The sequence below is a fragment of the Protobothrops mucrosquamatus genome, unplaced genomic scaffold, assembly GCF_001527695.2.
Source record: "Protobothrops mucrosquamatus isolate PMUCROS unplaced genomic scaffold, P.Mucros_1.0 scaffold1, whole genome shotgun sequence".
In the NCBI taxonomy this organism is placed as follows: Eukaryota; Metazoa; Chordata; class Lepidosauria; order Squamata; family Viperidae; genus Protobothrops; species Protobothrops mucrosquamatus.
This window is the reverse complement of record NW_015386388.1, coordinates 2,905,426-2,928,261: the sequence shown is the minus strand read 5'-3', so window position 1 is coordinate 2,928,261 and position 22,836 is coordinate 2,905,426. Positions and strand designations below refer to the sequence as shown.

The 22,836-nt window shown below is 38.4% G+C and overlaps 1 protein-coding gene across 1 annotated transcript in view; it reads right to left on the bottom strand.

Moving 5' to 3' along the window:
* Window positions 1–19,020, bottom strand: part of ERBB2 (erb-b2 receptor tyrosine kinase 2) — a 41,710-nt gene extending 22,690 nt beyond the window's left edge. The window contains exons 1-14 of the mRNA XM_015832260.2: window positions 18,873–19,020; window positions 17,074–17,260; window positions 15,664–15,798; window positions 13,929–14,000; window positions 12,931–13,046; window positions 12,053–12,194; window positions 11,698–11,814; window positions 11,137–11,263; window positions 8,968–9,041; window positions 8,665–8,755; window positions 7,615–7,814; window positions 6,145–6,277; window positions 4,650–4,740; window positions 3,809–3,969 (exon numbers count right to left, since the gene is read on the bottom strand). Of these exons, the coding sequence (XP_015687746.1) occupies window positions 3,809–3,969; window positions 4,650–4,740; window positions 6,145–6,277; window positions 7,615–7,814; window positions 8,665–8,755; window positions 8,968–9,041; window positions 11,137–11,263; window positions 11,698–11,814; window positions 12,053–12,194; window positions 12,931–13,046; window positions 13,929–14,000; window positions 15,664–15,798; window positions 17,074–17,260; window positions 18,873–19,007 (1,781 nt within the window). The 5' untranslated portion in view covers window positions 19,008–19,020. The remainder of the gene's footprint in view (window positions 1–3,808; window positions 3,970–4,649; window positions 4,741–6,144; window positions 6,278–7,614; window positions 7,815–8,664; window positions 8,756–8,967; window positions 9,042–11,136; window positions 11,264–11,697; window positions 11,815–12,052; window positions 12,195–12,930; window positions 13,047–13,928; window positions 14,001–15,663; window positions 15,799–17,073; window positions 17,261–18,872) is intronic.
* Between the last annotated feature and the right edge of the window lie 3,816 nt (window positions 19,021–22,836).

Below are 22,836 nucleotides of genomic sequence, written 5' to 3'. Positions count from 1 at the left end.
CAGGTTGGCTGACTTTCTTTTGGCACACCGTACTACTCCGTGCACTGCCACGGGTAAGTGCCCGGCCGAACTCCGCTGGGGTCGTCGGCTCGTGACTAAATTGGACAGGCTGCATCCGGAACGTGTAGCTGCTCAGGTGTCTCAGCCACACCCACCACGGGTCCTTCGTGAAGGTGATCCTGTCTGGGCCAGGAATTACAGGCCTGGTCACCTTTGGGTACCGGCTGTGGTCTGTAAAGTCTCGGGGCCTCTGTCTTACGAGGTGTCCCTGCCAGACGGCCGCGTGCTTCGCCGCCACATCGATCAATTACGTGTGAGGTGGGACGCGCCTATGGTTCCTCCTCAATCTCCTCTGGGGGGGGAGGAGGAATGGGAAATGCATTCTGGGATTCAAAATCAACAGCCTACGTTGGCTGTGGAAAGGGAAACGGGTACGCAACACCCAACTTCCACAGGTGCTTCTGGTAGCAGTTTGTGGGAAAGGGAGTACATAGACACCCCCACACACACTCCAGCCTGGGAGTCCCACCAGTGGCAGCCTAATTATCCACCCCTATCTAGCAATACTCCAGACACGGAGAATACATGGGAGCATACTCACAACTCACAACATGCAAGAGAGCAGGCAATACAAAGGGGGAACACGTCTCAGAAAGGGCTCAGAGGAGGTTGTCCTCACGCATCAGGGGTAACAGGGAGGCATCCCTAGTCCCTAGCACTACAGAAACGAGCCAGGAATCCTACATTCCTTCAGGGAACACGGGAATGAACTCACAGGGGTTAGATAACTCCATTGAGGGCTGGTCAACCAGGCTTAACGACCAACAGGGCCTGGACTGCTCAATTACAGGAGATGGGCTGGAAAGCCAAGCTGAAGTCACTGGTCATTCACAGGGCACTTCACCTAGAGCAAGCAGCAACGGAAATAACAATACAAACTCTCCAGGTCTGAGAAGGTCACTCAGGGCAAGAGGCCCTCCCAAATACCTAGCCGATTACGTAAGGTGAACAGGTACATAGCGAGAGCTGACTGAAGGTACTGGCGGGTTGTATTTAAGTAAAACAAGGTCGGGGGGAGTCACTGGATCTGGTTCAAAGGAACAGTCCCACACCTTATATATATTGTGTAACTTTATTTCATTATTTAATTATATTACCATCTATAGGATGGCGTCCATGTGGGCGCAATCTTATTTCATCCAGGGGAAAGGGGTGTTGTGTCCCGAGCCTGCAAGATGCAGGCTCGGGACGTTGCAAGAGTCCCGGGCATTTGCAGAAGCTGCCCGGGACCAGACTGAGCGGCGCCGGCCTTGTGCGCATGCGCAAGGCGGGAAAAGCCCGCCTCATGATTGGTTGAACTTGCCCGGGGATCAGAGAGTATAAATAGAGGCCTGCGTGCCTCTGCTCTGGTTGTTCGAGAGTGGAGCAAACAATAAAGACTTGTTAGAGATGAATCGTCTCAAGCGCCATTATTCCCAGGACTTAACAAATTCAGTCCAGGGAAATGCAATCCCGTCAAAGGTATCTTATCAACAAACCCTGAGGGCTGAAAACGTAAAGCCACTAAGTCTTGTCAAAGCTGAGTAAAAGAATTCCTCTCCACCCAGACCCTCATTACCTCCAGCACCAGAAGCACATCACCTGTCAGGGCAGGAATGAAGATGTATAGTGATGATACCACATACTGATAATACCACATCCCGTGCCTGTGAATGACTTTTCCCAGAGGCTTCATATAAATGTTAAAGGAGAGAAACCTAATCCCTCAGAAACCTCACATTTCAGTGGCCTAGGTTTTGACCTTTCACCCTCCCCCCCCCAATTGAAACTGGCTGTGGAAAGCAGAGTGTCTCCTAGTCCCAGTAACATGGAATAGCCAATCACATGGTATCAGAAGGATACCACGTTCAATGATTTTATTAAAATTTTAAAATACAAAGATAAAATAATACAAAGCTAAGAAAAATATAAAAAGTACAAATAAAAATGCAGAGAGAGAAAAAAGAAGGAAAAAATACAAAGGAAAAAATATATAATATAAAGAAATTACTTCTCCTTCATCAATATAAGCACAATTTCAGTAATCTCACTTCTCTAACATTTTAACTAAAAATCTCTTCAACTCATGTTTTATCTTTTATCTATTAGCAAATGCTAAGCTTCATCATTCAATCTGAATTAGGAAAAACCCATTAAGTTATCAAAAATAACAGTATGTGTGTATGTATATATATAGAGAGAGAAAGAGAAAGAGAGAGCTATTTAATGGATTTTTGCTGAATATATATTATTATTATTATTATTATTATTATTATTATTATTATTATTATTATTATTATTATTATTATTATTATTCTTTCCTACTGTTATAAACAAATCTTTTAAACTGCATGGTTCAAATTTAATCAAGAGCTACTTGAAACAACATATAGAAAATCTTTATCTTTAATACCTTCAAATAATCTCCCACAAATTAATTTCTTATCATTTTCTCTTCATCTCCTTTCAGAAATTCTTTTGCAAGTTTAACACTTTCCTTCAGTTTTAACTTATTATAATTTTTTTTAAATGTACAATAAAAAATTTTTTAAACGTACAGTAAATAAATCTTTAAAGCCTCGTCATTTAGTTCAAATCATAAAACATCATTAAAAGCTATAGAAAAAATAATCATATCTATTTATTACTAAAATTCTCATTCTGGTAACTTTTAGCTGGACAAAATGGTGCATCATAGGGCAACAATTTTTGAAACCCGATACTTCAAATGAGCTAATTTGTTCAAAATCTGTGGAATAACTTCTGTGGAATTGAAATTTGGCAAATTTTATAAAACATTTTAAGACATTATTATAAAAGTTTGTGATATAGTACAAAATATCATAAAAGATATCTGTGCTCATGTTTGACAGTGCTATACAGTTCAACATGGGCTATTTTCAAGGCAGATACATCTCTGAAAATATCCCAACTTTTATATTTTATATTGTATATATTTTATTAGAATTCTAAACAAACCACAGGAAGGATTCTTATAATTAGCTTCAAAATCTTATTTCCAGTCAATCTGCTCCCCTCCTTATTGCATTTATAACTTTCCAGAATCTAATCACCTTCCTGCTGCTTAATTCCAAATTAAAAATTTTTTTTCCTTCAATCCTCAGCAAAAGAATTTTCACATAAGTTTAAAAATGTAGAGATTTTTTTTTCCATTTGGAAACTAAAGTCGATGGTTTAAAAAGGCACTGAGAGCCAGGAGGGCTAAGATGGTTGCACCACCCCTGTCCCAAGCCTTCCAAAGGTCATTCACAAGCACAATCAATGCTATCTCAGACTGAAAAGAGAGCAGATTTCTCCTCTTCTTATTCCTCCACATTAAATCAAAAGTAAGGCAACCCAATAAATAAATCAGGCCTCTCCTATCTCATTCCATTTATGCATTTGTGTAAGTTAGAACTTAAAATATTAACATAAAAAGCAAAAACAAATAAACTCTCTTTCTGTTCCACTCAAGCTTGAATAACTTGACCCAAAATTGAAAAACAAAAGGGGACAAGAATATTTTTGAAAAAGATTAACTCTAATTAGTTGCAATTTCAGCAACAAAGGGAAGTGCCTATCAATGAAAAATAGTCTCATTTTAAAACTCTGCTTTAAAATGTAATTTGTTCTTGTAGCGTCTTTAGACTGAAAGCTGATACATTTTTTGCATTACACTGTCCACTTTTAGCAGAAAATAGTCAGAATCCGGCTATATATCTCTCTATGATCTTCCCACCCATGGATTTCAACCCTACTGCAAACTCACGAAAGGGTACAGTTGACTGGGCAGAGCTGACAGACATTGTCCTCATCAGGGTACTTCCAAACAGGTATGAAAGAGCCATCAAGTTTCACACCACTGGGACACCGTTCTACGCAGGAGAGTCCATCTTTGTAATGGGCGCAAGCTATACACTGGTCTGCCTCCTAAAGTGGGGAAAGGATGATGTGAAAGAGTCTTAATTACGCAAAATAAAAAAAAGCCTCCTCTCATCCATTTCACATGTTTAGTTGGATACTGAATATGTTTCAATATTGAATGATGTTCTTGTTATTTCATCGTACAAGCTGTTGGGTTGCTGATATGACCTTAGATGGGCATAACCTACAGAGCAGTGAAAACCAGCTCTTTGATAGGCATCTAGGAATTTGGAGTCACAGGGTATGTTGCAAAGTTACCTCAGGAAAAATAGCAGGGGTTACACAATTTATTACATATGAAGGACACAGTTGTATACCTCAGATTTTGTAACACTGCAGATAGTTGCTAGAAAGCAAGTTAATCTCAAGGGTAACACTCTCTCAAGACGAAGTTGTCCAAATCAAATTCCCTTAAGTTGGCCTATATAACTTGCGATGGTTTGCTCTGTACTATTGAATGTTTGCCTTCTTTCTTAAAAGTGCTATGACTGCATCAAAGGCCCTGAATACTGTAGGTCATCAATTTTAGGTTTCCAGTCTCCAGAAAGGAGGGCCTGGATATTTACACTCTTTTCACTGTGAACCAATCCCAGAAAGCTTAAAAAAACCCCTAATGGATGAGAAAAAGAAACAAGAATATAATATCTGAACATGACTGCAGTTTCAAGATATTTCAGCATTCTTACCGATCCATAGCAAGATTCAGTCCCGTTTTGGGGCATGCACTCTGGATGACATGGAAAGCACTGTGTCCCATTGACATATTCCCGAATATCCCTGGAAATTTCAATCAAGCCAAAATTTAGATAGTTCAATTTCTTGACTTCCTATTTTCTCAAACATTTTTTTTTCAATTTGGAATCCACTGAATTAAGAATAAAAACAACTTTATAATCAGAGTTGGGTGATTTAAAAATATTTAATTATTTGATTGGTGATGGGTATTTAGACAAAGAGTAGGAATGATGTTACTTCCATGTGCCTTTAATGCACATGGAAAGTGAGAAATTTGGTAAATGGTACAGGATCAAGCATCCCAACAGTGATAAAAGTACAGATACTCCTAAACTTACAACAGTTCATTTTGTGATTGTTTGAAGTTACAACAGCACTGGAAAAAAGTGACTAATGACCATTTTTTACATTTATGACCTTTGCAGAATCCCCATGGTCACGTGATTTACATTTGGATGCTTGACATCTGGTTCATAGTTATGACAGTTGCAATGCTCCAGTGGTCATGTGATCACATTTTACGACCTTCTGACAATGAAAGTCAATGGGAAAACCAGATTCACTTAACAACCGTGTTACTAATATAACAACTGCAATGATTCACTTAACAAATGTGGCAAGAAAAGTTGTAAAATGGGGCTCACTTAACAAATTTCTCACTTTGCAACATAAATTCTAGGCTCAATTGTGGTCGTAAGTCGAGGACAGCTGTAAATTGCCATGAAGTGAAATTTGATTCCTCCTCTTTTAATGTATTTATATTTGTTAAGAATTTTATCTGAAATAAAAGACTGATCTAAAGAAAAAAAATGAAAAAGCGCAAGCAAAGAAAAAAAGAAATTGAAGTTATGAAATACAACTTCCAACTTTCTCTTCAACAGAAAAATTATACTTATAATCTTTCTTCTCTCTCAGACGCTATACAAATCCTTCAGTCCCTCACTTAGTCCACATCCTTTTAACTCCTATCATTATTTGGGGTTTGGCCAAGCATGAAAAATGAAGCAGTTTGCTATTGCTTTCTCCTATAATAGTTTCTTTTTTCTTCTTTTTGTAACTTCTAGTTGTAGATTTTCCAGTCAATTTCCTCTCCAAATACTAAATCAGGACCAATTCTGTTTGGCTTTCCAAAGTAAGCTATGCAGTGCCACCTATTGAAACTTTAAGGATATTATTTTTGCTTTTTGTTTGAGGATAAGGGAAATCAAACACCGTCTTACATTTTATTGTGATTTTATTTATTATTAACACCAATATGCTATTCCAATTGTATTCATTTTGAGCAGCTTATATTTCTAGATCTGGTGACAGGATTAAAATACAAGACTTGATGAATTTTTTTTTCTATTTAGCACTTTTGAAATCCTCGAACCCCCCCCCCCCTTATTATTTTCTTAGTAAGGACTCAAAAAAGCCCACCCAATCACATCTCCCCTTGCCACATACCCATCCAGAACATTGCAATTCTCAATGCATTCCTTCCCACGGAGAAAGCCACTGCAGGACACACACTGACTTTTCCCTGGTCCCCAGCAATGTCCCTGGGAGCACAGAGAATAGCAAACTTGGCCTTGGAGATCTAAAGAGAAGAGATGCAAAGGAAGGTTGGAGAGCACATAATTTTATTCATAGACATTCAGGAACCAATCAGTATAATTAACCTGCATACTTGCATCAGGTGCTAAATTATGAGAACCAGTGTGTTGGAATAGGAGTGGGGAAACCCAGACTCTAATCCATCTTCAGCCATAAAGTGATTTGTGCCAGCTGCTCTTTTGGCCCAACCTACCGCACAGTCTTGCATTTATGAGGACAAATAGGAAGAGTGAGCACTATGTATGCCACCTTGTGCCCCTGTACAAAGGGAAGGATATTAGTTGAATGAATAAATGAACCCATGTGTAAATCAATTTTATGCCTTTTTTTTTTCTCCTCCAGCACATTTTTGAGAAATCACTCTATACTGTACTACCAAATTATTGCACTAAAATAGAATAAGAAGTCCCAAACAACTCTCCTGCCATATCCCCTAAGATGAATTGTCCTTCCCAAGCAAGCAAGAGCTGAATGAGAATAAACTGATGGGGACTGTTCCTCAAGTCAGAGGTATTGACAGAATCACTATCTTGACCTTGGACTCAAAATCTGAAGAATCCCAACCAAGTCATGAAAATGCTACTGCCAGATGACCGAGAAATGCCGGATGATATGGAAGCTTTAAGTATTGTTTCCATGAAGCTTAACAACCACAATTTAATCTTATTGGTAGTAGCTGTGCTGGAACAGAACTCCGAAGCTTAAGGAATAAACGCCTTTTCCTGAATTCACTTCAACTTTGAAACAATATCTGAGTAGCTTATCCTTAAGTGCTGTATGCCTTGCAAACAGGCCTTGCTAGGACTACTCAGCTAAGCTCACCTCGACCAGCATTTTGACAATATTTCTAGCTTTCTCTCTCTGAACTTTGCTAGAAGTAAAATAATATAGAAATCTTTTGCTTTCTACTCTGGACTTCATTGTTGCCTAAGACTATTATAAATACTTAGTGTTATATTTTGACCAGAATTGACTGACCACTTTTTTCATCTCTGCATGAGACCTTGCTAAAAACGTTTCCATTACTTTTCCCTTGTTTTATCTTGCTGATCACACTATTTATTGATTTATTTATAAAATTATTGACCTCCCATCTTACCATGATTCTACTATTAGAATCTTCCCAAATCAAAGATATGCTAAGTAACTTTCTAACTTCTTCCTCTGAGCTCACAATATTGCAGAAAAATCTCACATGGGATCCCATTTAAGTCCTTTCAACTGTCCACTAAAATATCAGGTTTAGAGGACATTTCCATACATACAAAGAATTGGGGGGGGAGAGACACATTAATGTAAACGGGCTTCACATATGCTTACCACATTGCTCAGGTGAATTGTTGTCATTGTGGAATAGCTTCTGCCGAGGATTTCTGAAGATGTCGTCCCAAGGAACATTTTGGATGAAGCAAAGGTTGGGATTGTGGTGGATAAGGACCATGCCACTACTGATCTCTTGCAGGGAACGCAGGCCCAATGAGGATATGTTGAGGTTTTGCAGCGTTAGCGAATAAGCTCCACTGCCACATGAAATAGATTTCCCAGTCAAAATGAGCAAAATTCCAGTGACAAAATAGCCATTTCTTCTGTTAAATATACACCACTAAGCTAGAGAGATAATATGGTCACGTAGATAAGACTGTCCTCCTGATTCTCTGAGAGATTAAAAATATAAATACAGGTAGTCCTGGACTTACAACAGTTCATTTAATGATCGTTCAAAATTACAATGGCACTTTAAAAATGCACACTTATGACCGTTGCAGCATCCCCATGGCCACATGATTTATATTTGGATGCTTGACAACTGACTCTGTTTATGACAATTGCGGTGTCCCGGAGTCATGTGATCCCCTTTGGCGATCTTCTGATAAGTAAAGTCAATGGGGAAACCAGATTCACTTAACAACCATGTTTCTAATTTAAGAACTGCACTGATTCACTTAACAAATGTGGTGAGAAAAATCATAAAATGGGGCAAAATTCACTTAACTAATTTCTCATTTAACAACATAAATTTTGGGCTCAATTGTGGTTGTAGGTTTAGGACTACCTACAAAAAGCTTAGAGAAAATAGTTAAAATAGAAAATAGTTTTATTATTCTGTAATAGTCGTGGGCATTTATAATTTAAATGTCTTTTTCTTTTATTTGTAAGCTTTGTTTGTTATAATAGAAGTTTCCCTCTTCCCCCAGACATTAAGCGAAGATACAAAACCTAATCAATTGTGCAGTACTTTGGTCAAATTTCCAGTACTTTGGTCAAATAAATCTGGATAATTGATAAAAAAAAAAAAAGAACCCATGACAATTGCTCAGATATGGACTTTTCCATTGGCAACATAGATCTCACTCTCATTAAAACACTTACTTGTAAAGTGCCCGCCCTCGGATCACCTGAAGGTTCTGGAAAGGGCTCAGGTCCAAGAGAGTTTCTGGCCAGGATTCAATGTATAGAAAGCCTGAGAAAACAACAATGGAGGTCCATTCAATGGAGAACTGGGATTGCTACTTTTTTTTAAAAAAAAGGATTGATGTTGGCCTCATTACAGAGGAGCGATACTTTGATCAGAGAGGCAGGGACCAAGTGGATATGCTGCTATTTATGACAAGGACTGGTACACTGCTCTTTATCACAAGGCCTCAAACTATCATGAAATCTTCTTGTACATACCTGTTAAATCTTTCAAGTGCACAAAGACTTCAAGCTGTTCAGGTTGTAGGGGTGGGGTATTGGTGGCAGGATCTCTAAACAGAAAAGGAAGGAACAACTTGGAGTGAAACTTAAGCACTCATATGCACACATCTAAAATGTCCCCTCCCTCATGGTTATTCCAATGGTCAACACTGTCTTTGCTTGAATTGGTTGAAATGATGTCAAAATATCACACACTTTCACATGTCACTTTTAGGAGCATTACAAGACCGTCTTATCCAGACAAATTTCACACAAGGGTATAGAAACAAGGAAATATAAAAACACATGTCCAACTTTTTGCTCCCAAAGTTCTTATTTTCAAAAGAATATTTTGGTGGGCTACAGGCCACGGTGAGTGTCATGAATGAGAATTGTATTCTGTCCTGCCTAACAGTTTCCGCTTAAGATCCAGATGACTCCAAGCCTACAATGTTCTGTAAGGCTCTTAAAATCTGGTTATTTCTTTGGGTGAGAGTAATGAGATATCCCCTTTCTAGAAAGCACAGATATATGTTGGTTAGTGTATTTGGTTGCCAATTTCTTCTGTTATTTTGATAATATTTTGTGATTGGTCCGTAACTGGTTTAAATGTGTTTATATACCTCCTAGAGCAGGGGTAGGCAACCTCGGCTCTTTTATGACTCATGGACTTCAACTCCCAGAATTCCTGAGTCAGCATAGCTGACTCAGGAATTCTGGGAGTTGAAGTCCATGAGTCATAAAAGAGCCGAGGTTGCCTACCCCTGTCCTAGAGTATGAGTTGGGTAATTATACAAGTTAAATGAGTGAACGAAAGAATGGCACAATGCTGTCACTTTAGAAAGTAGGACTATAATTTTTGTCTCCTCGTATTGGGAGTTGAGGCTGTTGTTTTATTGTGGTAAGCCTGTTTGAGGTTGAGTACCACACTTTTTTAGAAGACTGTAAGAAAGCTATGCTGCCAAATAGCAGCTTTCCTAAATTGCAACTACTGCAAGAAAGGGCTTGAATATGAATCCTAGAAGTCACCTATACCTGCTATAGTACTTCCCAGATGACTTAATTTTTCTGTTGTTACAGGTGATTCTACCTGTCCATTCAAAAGTAACAATATATCATGCCATCATGAAATATGTTTCTAAGGACAAATCATATTACAAGGCTTTCATAGTTCATGCTCTGATTTCCTTATTAAATTGTGACCCTTTCAATTCAACAATAATGAGAAATATAGCAGATTTATCCAAGCTTGGATCCAAATCCCATCCACCATTTCTTAGGCTATAGACACTAGTCCCTTAAGCCTTCTCACCTTTGAACTGGCAAATGGGAACTGGAATGTATTCAGATTACCCAGCCTCAAACCTCAAACACCTTAGTATTTTTTAAAAATGTTTATTTTAAGAAATATGAAGGTTTCTCAGTTTAGAACAGGGGTGTAAAACTGCCGGCCTGTGGGCTGGATGTGTCATGCCAAAACCGTGCCCACCCCATTGCTGGCAATGGAAAAAAAGTCACAATACGTCGCGACACGTCACGTGACGTCGCGAGTTTGACACCTGTGGTTTAGAAGCTTCCCCCATCAAAATTGTTAACATGCATAAAAGCTTCTATCTTAGGCCAACAAATTATTTTCCCTCTTCACACCACAAATTTCACTGGCAGCATTATTCTCCTGTCCCATAGTAGCCTCACAATAGCGATTAGGAGTTCTGTTTCAGAACAGAGTATTAATGTAGTTCTTTCTCTCCTCAGCACCATGCCCCATTTCCTTTTTCTTACAGACTTCATTTTTGGAGAAGTAGAGACAGCTTAAACTTTTAGGCCTTCAAAACAAAATTGCTCAGTGATTGCAATAGTGCGATCCTTATTTCTCTAGTCCTACAAGTTAATATCATTAAAAAATAAAAGCTTTCTAAAGATGCTGAATTGTGAAATAAGCTTCTAATTTAAACTCTTTCTGGTTATTTATAGTTTGAAAAGCTCACCTAGAAACAATAGGTCCTGTCTTTTAAAAGTAACAAAGCTTAATTGCAGCTTTTGTGCAATAATTTACTTGCTCAGAAGCTTCCAAATGTATAAGCTGGGATGTATTACCCAGAAGAGCTACACAAATGCATCCCAAAAACTGATATAGCTTTCTGACTCTAAGACTTGGTTACCTACCCTGCAAAGGTCTCTTTCAGAAAGGCTAAACTGCCAAAGATCTTGGTACAGCCAGTAAAGTGGTGGATGTTAGAGGCATTGACAGCACGAACGCCTTTCAGGAAATCCATTCCTAAACCATAGCAGACTAAAATAGAGAGAAGGTGGTGTAGAATTAACTAAAGCATAAAAAGGCTGCATATATTTAGCTACACATCATATTAAACCAACAGTCTAGGGCACAATTTAAGCTGTGAACTTCTGAATTTTACCGCCAGTGAAGAACAGGTAGATTGGCCTTTTGGGGAGGCATAACAATATGGAAGTGAATCCTCTGCATTCCACAGACAGTAGCAAATGACTGAGATGACCGAACTCCAGTACAATAAGAGTAAATGCCACACATGGAGACTAAGAAATTTACAACCAAGCCAAGGTGCCTGGAATTGGACAAGCATAAAGCCAAAACCCATACATTATTTCCATGGCTCTGTCAAGATAGAGATAGAAAGTCGAGGAGAATCCAGATAGATAACATTTTGCTGCGTCCAGAAAAATGGAGAATCCTTTTACGCTTCTTACCTTCTGGGCAGGAACTGTCACATTTCTCACATTTCTGCATGGCACCCATGCTCACTTCTTGACTATTCTGGGGACACACCAGAGTGCAAGAGCCTACCTCTGCTGCCAAGTAATTATCTGTCATGAGATATGAGAAAACCATTTTTAAAAACTCAGTGCGCAGAAATTTAGCGGGTGAAGAAAAAAGTAAGGCTATATAATTCATCTTGATAACTGTGTGAGAGTCTGAATGCTCCAAAAGAAGTGAGGAATCCCACATACTGGTATATCAAATGGTTGGAAGTGACTGGAAGTATCTACAGCCCAACTATCTGCCCCTCTCTCCAAGCAGACCCTTCCATAAATAGAGGCTTACAAGGACAATGAGGGACACAAGTTGCTCCAAAAGTGTAGCGTCCATTTGGGTTGTGCATAATTTCAAAAGTATCTGGATTGTAATTCATTAAAGGTGGACAGTGCAGTTCACATATGCCACTGTGGTTGAAGTGTAGGCAGGCCTGGAAAAACAGAAAGAAGAAGCATTTAAAAAAACAAAAGGACAGCAGGCAAAATTCAAGGAACAGTACAGGAGATGTCCTGCCCTATTCATTTATTTGCATCAGGTAAAGACAGCAAGACCCATTTTAATAGCACATTAATATAAATATTGTTTTAACATTGATCTAGTTAGCAGAAATACTCTAAACCTTGCTTGCCAAAGGAAGCATCCAAATATTATTGTATCTTTGTAACAGCTGCTTTATTGACAATATGCAAACACAGCACACTGCACTCTATGAGGATGGACTAAAAGGGACTGGTCCATAGTCAGTCTCCCCATTGATTGAGGAGGCTTCAACTTAAGCTTCACCAATCCTAATACCATTAGGTTCAACAAGCCTTGACTTAGTATAATGTAGGAATCCAGCCACTAAAGTGAAGAACAAAGGAAGAACTCAACAGATTTTCTCACAGTATGGGCTTTTAAAAGTCAGTGAACGTAACTCCAATGTTTTCTGGCTAGAACCTCCACTATTGGATTCATACTCTTTTGGCCAAAGCCAATCTAACCGACAGTTTTCCAGATGTGTTTAGCCATATGCTAGGGGAGGTTAAGTTTAGCTCCTTGCAGGAATACTGGTGGGTATAAATTAACAAAAGTCAATTTTGCTGCAATCAGAAAGTGGCAATCTGTTCAATGAAGTAGACATCTCAAGGCTGGGGGAAAAGCCTCCAAAAAGATTCTCCACTCACCAGGCAATCTGAATGTTTGGGTCCTGTGCAGCCTGCTGCACACTGCTCATGGCAACAATCTGTTGGGTGTCCTCCTTTGCACCTCGGGCAGCTGCTGGCACAGATTGTACTTGTCACTGTCGGAGAGCCAAAAATGAAGAAACCAGTCATTCTACTTGTCTCCCACACAAGCAGAGATCCCTGCTCTCGGATACCTTGCAGGAAGAAAGGACTTCAGTCCAGTATTATCTTGAGCCAGAAGCAACTGGAGGATGAAAGAGGCTAGAGAGACCTGTTGCTGATACCCACTGTGGAAACCACAGGCTGAGCAGGACTGGCCCTCAGGTTATTAGGGACAATCAGGAACAGATAGAACAGATCAGAAAGCTTTGACCAGAGGGAAAATAATTGAGAGAATAGAAAAAGCTGAACTCCAAGGCAGCCAGGACAGCATTAGGTAGAAGCACAGCTCCCTCCAAAATAATGGAACCCTTTCACCCTCTAAAGCAACTTTCTCCCACTGTCTTGGGGTTATGACTACCAAATTCACATGCTGACTGGGAAACAGATTCTAAGAAGCACAACAAGGATGTTTCAACTTGAAAATAAAGGATGGTGGGGAAGAGGAGAATATAATAACATACTTTAGTTATCTGAAGAGGTATCATACAGAAATTGTTCAAGATTTGTTCTCTATCATTCCAGAGAACAGAACACTAATATATTACAAGATGATTTAAATCTTAGAAAAACCTTCTTAATAGTAACTTGACAGTGGAGCCAATTATCCAGAGGGACAGTAGTCTTCCTGCGCTGGATTGAATCTTTGGTTTAGACTCAAGCACTATACAGCCCCTTAACACTTTTAAGATCCATTCAGTAACATATTTCAAGTTCTGTATTTTTTTAGCCCTAGGATCCTGGATTTTTAAAATAGACTTTGTCCAGCCATTTCCTTGCATGCATTAGAGAGTTTGCATTTTTCCCCTCAGATCCCAAGCAGTGATATTCCTTCTTACATATTTGACAGCTCCCTTTGGCTTCTCCCCAGCAGTGGTTATTATGTGGGCAGATTTGGCTGCAGTCAGGGCCTAGTGGGAAAGAAAACAGATTTTTTAAAAATCTTACATCTAAGAGGAAGAAACATGCAAAATTGGAGCGGTAACAATTGTGAGATACCAGATGTGCTCAGCTGGGAGGACAGCAAAAATGAACTTGGCAAAGAGTTGTGTATGTTGTAATTTTGCCAGGACACAGAATGCAGTTGTACTGGATTCAACTTCCTAAGAATATCTGCCTTCATTTTTTAAACTAAGTTTCTAGCCCTTATGTTTGTAATAGCAAGCAGGGTGTGTGTAAGACACATTTACTGAAGTCTCGAATGACAGAGACAGCTGAATATGATTGTTGATGGAGAAGAGCAGAGCTCCACTGTTCCTTGTGAATAAACCAAAAAGTATCACACAAAGAAGAAAATACTGCAGAAGGCATTATACAAAACTATTTAAATTTGCTTATATAACAGTGAATGCAGAATTTGGCTTTTCATCATGTGAACTTCAACAATTTGGGCATAGAATCCAGACAGCTCTCTAATATCTAAAAACTTAGATACTGCACACTGGTTTATTAGGACAACAAAATGACATCAGCCAGGACAGAAGTGGGGAATTCCTAGAATGCTGATGGTGGAGTTGGTTTTCATTCTAACATTTTGAATAGATGAACTGTGGACATACTGTAGAGAAATAGAAAGGGAAATAGAGGTAGTCCTTGGGTTAACAATCATTTGTTTGGCAACCATTCAAAGTTACAACAGCACTTAACAAATGATGCTTATAATGGTTCCTCACAGTTCTGGTGTCACAGTGTCCCCACAGTCACATGGTCATGACATTCTCTGCTAGCTTCCCACAAGCAAAGACAATGGGGAAACCGGCAGAAAATCGCAGTCACATGAGATTCTCTCTTACTGACCCAAGCAGTCCTCACTTAATAGGGCAACCGGGATTACTGGAATTGCCATTGCTAAATGACATGGTCATGTGATGTCATGCTTTATGACTGCATCACTTACAGACAGCAATTCCAGTCGTAATTGCTGTTGCAAGCAGGGCTTTTTTTCAGCCGGAACGCAGCGGAACCGCGTTCCGGCACCTTTTTCCGGGCCGGCCGCACCGGAAATAGCCCCTCCCACACCGGAAATAGCCCCTCCCAAATTTTACTTGCATTCCTGTTGAGTTCCGCCACCTTTTCTCCGAGAAAAAAAGCCCTGGTTGCAAGCCAAGCACTACCTGGAAGCTGGTAATAAAAGAATATGGTTCATTCATCCAACCTCCACAGATAGCAGAAAGGCTTATAGAGAAGCATAAAATGAGGAAAGAGTAATCAAGTGCAGGGATAAAGTGCAGGATTTATAAATCTTTGTTCTATTTGTTATTCCAGTTATTATGGGCATGCTGCATGTACAAATGACAAAAACTACAAGCAGAGATATGATATTCAGGAACTTCAGAATTAGCCTCACATAAGAGGAAACATAAGCCGACTTGTATTACTAATGGAAGCTATGAAATTCATTTAATCTTATTATTTTTACCAGAGAATAAAACGGCACCAATGAAAAACCAAAATTTTGAACTTTACTCAGAAGAAACAAATAGATAAGAAATAATTCCCTAGCATCATTAAAAACAAGGATTTACTTCTGCACATAATTTCCCTGAAGCCCAGAGCTTAACCAATTATGCTTACAGTTCCTACGGCGATGGCTGCTGATCTCAGTATATTTTTGCCAGTTATATTTATGGAAGATAGCTTCCCAATGTATGGTCTCCTGGAAGCACAGCTGGGGGTTCCTCTCTATAATCACACTACCTTTTAAGATCTCTGAAAGCAAACAGGAGGAAATTTTCGGAAGGGATAGCAAAGGGAAATGCATTAACAGTCTGTTTTTGTTCATTATTTTAAAACCACATATTCAGTCTACTAGAAAGTTCAATCTGTTGTCACAACTGAGCTGGATCTGTATTATAAACTGTGGATAAAACTGTGTTACACTTCCTAAAATTAGTTCGAGGTAGAGGTTGCTACCAGCTGAGAGTTTGGCACATTATGATTGCAAAATATCTATGCTGAGGAAAGTATGCCTAAGGCATACTTGTAATTTCATGGCACAAGCAATGTCAAGTTCATGGCACAAGCAAGATTCAAGCAACAAACATCATACCTTATAGTTCAGGTTGAAATAGGATGCTAAATCTTCTAACTCTTCAAGGGCGCTATGTTTGTGTGGGGATATAGGATCAAACCATCAATCAATCAGTACACCAGCAACAAAAAATTTGTTCATATTTTGTGCAATGAATTCATTGTAAATAGAACCATGGAACAGTTTAGAGTGATGGAGCTGCTAAAACTTGTTGGTACGAGTTTGGACACTAAGAAATACGTTCGCCAAGTCTTCTAGTGGTGAGCAAATTCACATTATTTCACATTCTAAACAAATCATTTGGAGCTCAAATAGAGAAGAGTTCCAGCAAGTCTAGAAGCATTCTGAATTCAGGGCAGTCCCTGCAAGTCAGAACAATCATTCTGATATCAGTCTGGGCATTATGATCTGGGTTAACTTTACAGATTTGAGAAGATTTGCACACCTCCTATTTCTACAAATAGGAATACAACTTTCCCACAGAACTTCAGGGTTTTAAATGGAAATAATAACTTTAGTGTGATTTTTTTTTAGACCTGAGTCAAATATAAATGGTTTCAGCTGCCGAGCAGAAATAATGTAGTTACTCCTAAAGCTATTTTTTTTAATAGTGGCAGCTTCATAAAATATTAATAAATAAACATTGCAGTATACCTTAGGGCTGATTAGCACATCAATAGTAATGACTTTTGGCTTCTCCTAACAATTGGAATATTTACACCAGTTGAGGCTTATTAAGCATAGGTGAACTGGAATCTTTGATTTGTTAGAGTCCACCAAAGATTCCAGTTCACACATCCTACTAAGCAATCCACCAACAGTGCTTCCTGCCTTTATGTTTTAAATGCAGATAATTTTGTCTGGATCCAACCCAGAGTGCATAGCTTCCAACACTGTCTCCTGCATATCTGTTGTCGTCTTTCTGAGAAATTATCCAGCCCATTTCAACACACCTGTTAGTTTCAACATGCCCAGTTCCTGCAGCCCCACATCTCCACTGGAATCAGCATTGTCTAGGACAGCCAGTGCATACTTCTCCTCATAGAGCTGGGTCCCACGAATGATCAAGAGGCTGTTCAGGTGCAAATGGTGCATGTGATTCTTGGCTATTAACACATAGCCCTGGACTTCTCTGATGTCCTGAGAAGCAGAGAGAAACAAATGAAATAAGAAAAGTTTCATGACTCTTGGATTTGCAAAATATCACCCAGATAAGAACATGATGGAAATATGGTCCTCCAGAGCTGAAGGGCTATAATACCCTCCTTGAACTCTACTATATTGACACGGTCAGATGAAAACCTAACTGCAATAGCTGGAAGACCAGATTCCCTGACCCAACAGATCCAAATCTTCCCTGAGCCAAACCACAGTATATTGCACACAGAGAACAGAAAGCTTGCAGTTACACTGTCCTATGTGTACAACATACAGTTATTTCTTCATAACTCACAATTTGTAAATTGCAATAGCTAGGTTTGGGGAACATGTCGGGCCTTACCCAAATACATATTTGGGCTTACAGCACTGTATTTGGGCTTAGTGCAGTAAGCCCTAATATATATTCTGAGTAAGGCTCGACGTGTTACCAAACCCTAATCATTAAGATTGTGGGTTATGAAGCAATCAGACATATTGCTAAAACTGTGGCTTATTGATAAAACCATGGTTAATGTAAATAATGAGTTTAATATGTGCATTCAGCATTAATGCATATAGTGAGAAAGTGGTAGATGATTCATATTTACATGTTTCATTCACCTTTTACCTATATCTTTGTTTCCAGATACTCTTTTTATTCTAAGCTTGTAGGTGTTACTTAAAGCCATCTTTTCTGGTTTGTAAACTGTGATTTAGAGTTTGACACAAAGACTAGGTTCACATATTATGCTTCGGCATGTTTTGTTTAACAATGATTTGCCTAATTTAATTTCTAACTAATATTGAATAACAAATTTCATTATAGCTTAGCATATCACAGAGACTAAACTAGCTTATGGACTACTTTAATATGAAGTCTGAACCCAGCATAAGCAATCAAATTCAAATTCTCAGGATCCAAAATAATATCTTACTATCTTGATTATCTGCTCATGAAACTCAAAACTACTAAGGCTCCTTTAGGGAGAAATAAAAATATGCACAACTAAATTAATTTTAACAATACTTTACTAAATGTTGTGAAAATTTGGAGCAATACTAGTAGACAATGTTTTGTAACTTCCAGTCATGAATGTCACCTTTTTAAATTCTAAGGGGCAGCCAAGTGGAAGCATGTAGCATTTTTCCTTTCCATTCCCAAGCCAATAAAACAAAGAAGTTTGGAAGCACTATCATTTTTCACACTATACCAGTGATGACGAACCTTTTAGAGACCGAGTGCCCAAACTGCAACCCAAAACTCACTTATGTATTGTCGGGTGCCGGATGGGCGTGGCCCATTGGGTGGACGTGGCCCATTGGGTGGGCATGGCCCATTGGGTGGGCGTGGCTGCGGTGGCAACGGCAGACTGGGTGTGACTAAAAAGTTTAATCAATCAATTACAACTTTGTGAGATCTTGAAATTGATTGATTGATTGAATCTTTTTTTTTTGCACACCGCGGCGGAGGCCTAAAGCGAAAAGGTTTTATAAAACCCAGCTGAAGGCCTAGGACTGGGGTGATGGCGCGCGTGCCCACAAAGAGGGCTCTGCGTGCCACCTGTGGCACGCGTGCCATAGGTTCGCCACCACGGCACTATACTATACCTACTTTGAGAAAGGACGTATCCACATCTGCTGGTAGGTATGTGATCTCCAGATTGCCCTGCACAACTTGACAGTGTTCATAGAGCCTACGGAGGGTGTCTGGATGGTTTTCTGGACTGGAGGACTGCTGCAGTTTCATATCTGTCCCTGTGCATACTGAGAAGAGGAAGAAAGGAGACATTATCATGAAGCTCCTCTCAATAGGATTTTCCTCTAATTGGCAAGTGAAATATACCTGGTTGCTTTGATCATAGCTGCAATTTCTAAAGATTCTCAAATTCCTCATAATGATCAATTATTCAACACAACTATTGTGGACGTAACCCTGACCAGCCCCAGCTCCCACCAGCCAACTAGTAAGTAAACACAGAAACTGGCCTGTAATCCCTGCTCTCTCCCATTGCAATGTCTTTGGCATTAGTTTCGTAAGAAAAGAAGAGAAAATAAACTATTTAGCTCTGAAATCCAACGCAAAGGAACTATGGAACTCCAAAGTCACCAGAACTGCAGAAGGTAGGAATTGGTGTGCTTTCCTGCCAACAGGAAAGTTGCAGACTCCAAGCCCCACAGATCCAGCTTTGTCATTCCAAATCACAAAACAGAGATTTTTTTCAATTGGAGGTTTGGGGTGACAAAACTAGAAGAAAATCAGTTCAGTTGTCCAAGACAACATTAGTAAGATTATAAATGAGAGTGATGCCAATACACCATATGGATGTGGATTATGCTTTCTTAGGACTAAACCTTCGCAAGATATATCAGTTCATTTTGGGAAATCTGAATTAAGTTGACGGGGTTTAAAATTTTAATTTCAAACTGTAAAATAAAAAGTTTAAAATGCAGACAAGCCAAGTACTCCATATATATTATTATTACTAAACAATCACTGAGCAAAGAATATCTTGAGAATCTTAGCTATTTTTCTTTTTTTAAGTAAATTCCTAACTCCTAGGACGGCCACGATGAGCCTAAAGAAAATGGGGTAATTCTCAAACTCTCTGAGGTTCAAGAAAAAAATTGTCTAGTGTGTACAGGCTGCTAAGTTCCATTGTGAGGGCCTAAAGCATATTAAAACGAACATAAACAACCCTACAAGTTTTTTAGCAGAAGTAACATCGATATTGACTCAAGTCACATATTGTGCAAGCAAAGATTTTAACTCTAATTTGCTGAACAACCTACAGTAAGGCTACTGTATTACTTTACGCAATACCAAATTATAATAGCTGGGTTTCCACCCCATATTTAGGTTACTCATTTGTTATAATGAGCGAATATGAAAATATTAACTTTATATGCTGCCAACTGCTAAAATACCTGTTTTTCAAAATAAGGAAAATATGAGAACTTACATGCATGGAAACGGCTTGTCTGGGTTAGGAAACTAACTTTTGCTATTCCTTATAGCATGCAGCTTTTCCTACTATATATAATTAAAATGTATTTTTCCTGGAAAAATGGAATGTGGCTTTTAGCAGTTGAGACTCAGAAATCCAAGAGGTCATTACCCTCTTTCATTGCATGCCATTCTGAAATGATTAAAAAATGCAGAGCAGGATGGCAATATAATAAACTGCTTTGAAATAAATGTGGGTGGAAGGGGGGGTTTTGGTTTCTGGAATTCAATGTGCAATTCAATCGTGGAACTCTGGTATCCATCCAAGCCTTTCCAAGCCAAGCAGGAACTTCTCAGATCCTTTAAAAAAAAAACCAACACTTCCTGTGTCACTATCCAATTATTGAAAACATAACCAAAATCAACATACATGTTCCCAAGTATAATTCAATGCCTCAATATAATCCTCCCCCAGATTCATGACATGCAATAAAACAGTTGTACAGTAACTGTTTCTTTAGGAAATATAATGAACTCAATTTAACTTGATGGTTCATTTCAATAACTTCCTATTGATTTCCTGTAATAATTCCTCCCAGCTGCTCTGTCTGAGACACACATCCTCATTTCTCAGCAGGGTATTTGAAATATATTGATTTTGAAGGACTGAATTTTAAAAGGCATTGTCTGTTTTTTTAAAAGATCTGCTTATTCCAAAATATACTTTGCTGTGATTTTCTATCTGGAATGGATTGATTTGATTCCAAATCTTGTTTTATCAGAAACAGTATGCTGGGAAGCCTGACAAGCTACTTCAATTTGTTTCCTTCAGACTGATCACTAATTTTTGTATTAAGCACCCATTCCTTCTTGACCCCATCTTTTCTTGTTCTACCTCCCACATTTCTTAAGTAACTCATTCCCAGTTTCAAGTTATTTTATTTCTCTTGATAATATCTAACACTCATTTCCATATAACAAAAACATTCTTATACACAGCCATTTTTTTTCTTTTACAAGCGTTAATTTGATGCAACAGAGTTCCACCCACTATATCTTAAGATTTCTCCATTCATTTCCCCATAATTTATAACTATACTTCCAAGATACAGTCATTTTAGTTTAAAAAAACATTTATGGGGAGAAGGTATTTATTATATATTAAATATGGAAGTACAATCTAGTGTTAATATATGCAAAATGTGCAATTGCACTATTTTTCACCGCTACACAAATTACATAAATCACAATGGATGTTGTATAATTAAGATAAGTTTGAATAAATAAAACTGCCTTGTCCAGATTACTTTTGACATCAACTCTGAGAGGGATATCCTAATGGAAAAGTGGTTGCTGATTCAAAGTCTATTAAAATGGCTAAGTAAAATCAAGATTTCACTATAAATAAATCATCTACTTACTATAATTTTCTGCCGCGTATATTTTATTTGCAATAACTTATTTTATTTTCTCTGTCAAATTCAATTGCTTGCAATATATTAATTTTCAGATCCATTCACTTCATTGCATCACAAAATCTAATCTTTGCTGTAAATCACTAGAATTCTTAGGCAACAACATAGCATTATCTAGATACAAAAGTACCCAAATATTCATATCCCCAATCAACTAATTTCAAGCATTCCTGTCACCTATATCAATAAATGCATTAAGTAAAAACAACAGCAAAGATTACATCTCTTTGACCCGGGGCTCAGTCAGCAGTCTAATACTGCAATCTCCATCTCATCAACAGCGTACTGCTGAAGCAGCCCAAGCCTGTTTTCAGACTTTATAGCATAAAAAGAGATTTTCATCTTACAGTTGGTCCTTTCTTACAACCACAATTGTGACCAAACTTCCATTCCAGATTTTGCAACTTTTGGCCATAGTCATTAAGCAAATCACTGCAATCGTTAAGTGAAGCGCATGGTTGTTAAGTAAATCTGGCTTCCCCATTAAGTTGGCTTGTTGGAAGCCATTTGGGAATGTTGCAAGTGGCGATCATGTGATCCCCAAGATGCTGCAACCACTGGACCTGAATTTTGATTGTGTGAACACAGGGACACTGCAATGGTGATAACGTCAAGAGTGGTCATATATCACTTTTTTTAGCACTATTGAACAATTGCTAAAAGTTGTAAGTCTCTTCCTCTGTATGTCTTAGATTACATGAGCAACCTTGTGCTGCATCCAGATTAGTCCTCGACTAACAATTTAGCAATTGTTCAATAGTGCCGAAAAAAGTGATATCTGACCAGAGATGATATAAAGAAACAAGCATGGATATTTGATCCAGGACCAATTAGGGTTAATATTTCCGATGATTTGGGATGGAAGTGGTGGTAAATTTTCTATGAGTTGATTACAATAAGTTAACAGAGATTTTTTTGAATTTCAGTCTTGTTTTTTTCAGATTCACAATTTTATTACTTTTATACTTTTATTTTTATATATTAATATATATTTCATATATTATTGCTTCTTCTGTTAACTATTTTGTTATTATATAGCTTATATATGACATGCTAACAATTGATAAGTAGATTTAGTAGTTTCACAGTTTAAAATTCTTTTGGCCTGTTTCGCAAAGGGTAGCAAACCAACATTGCTATATTAATCAATGTTCAAC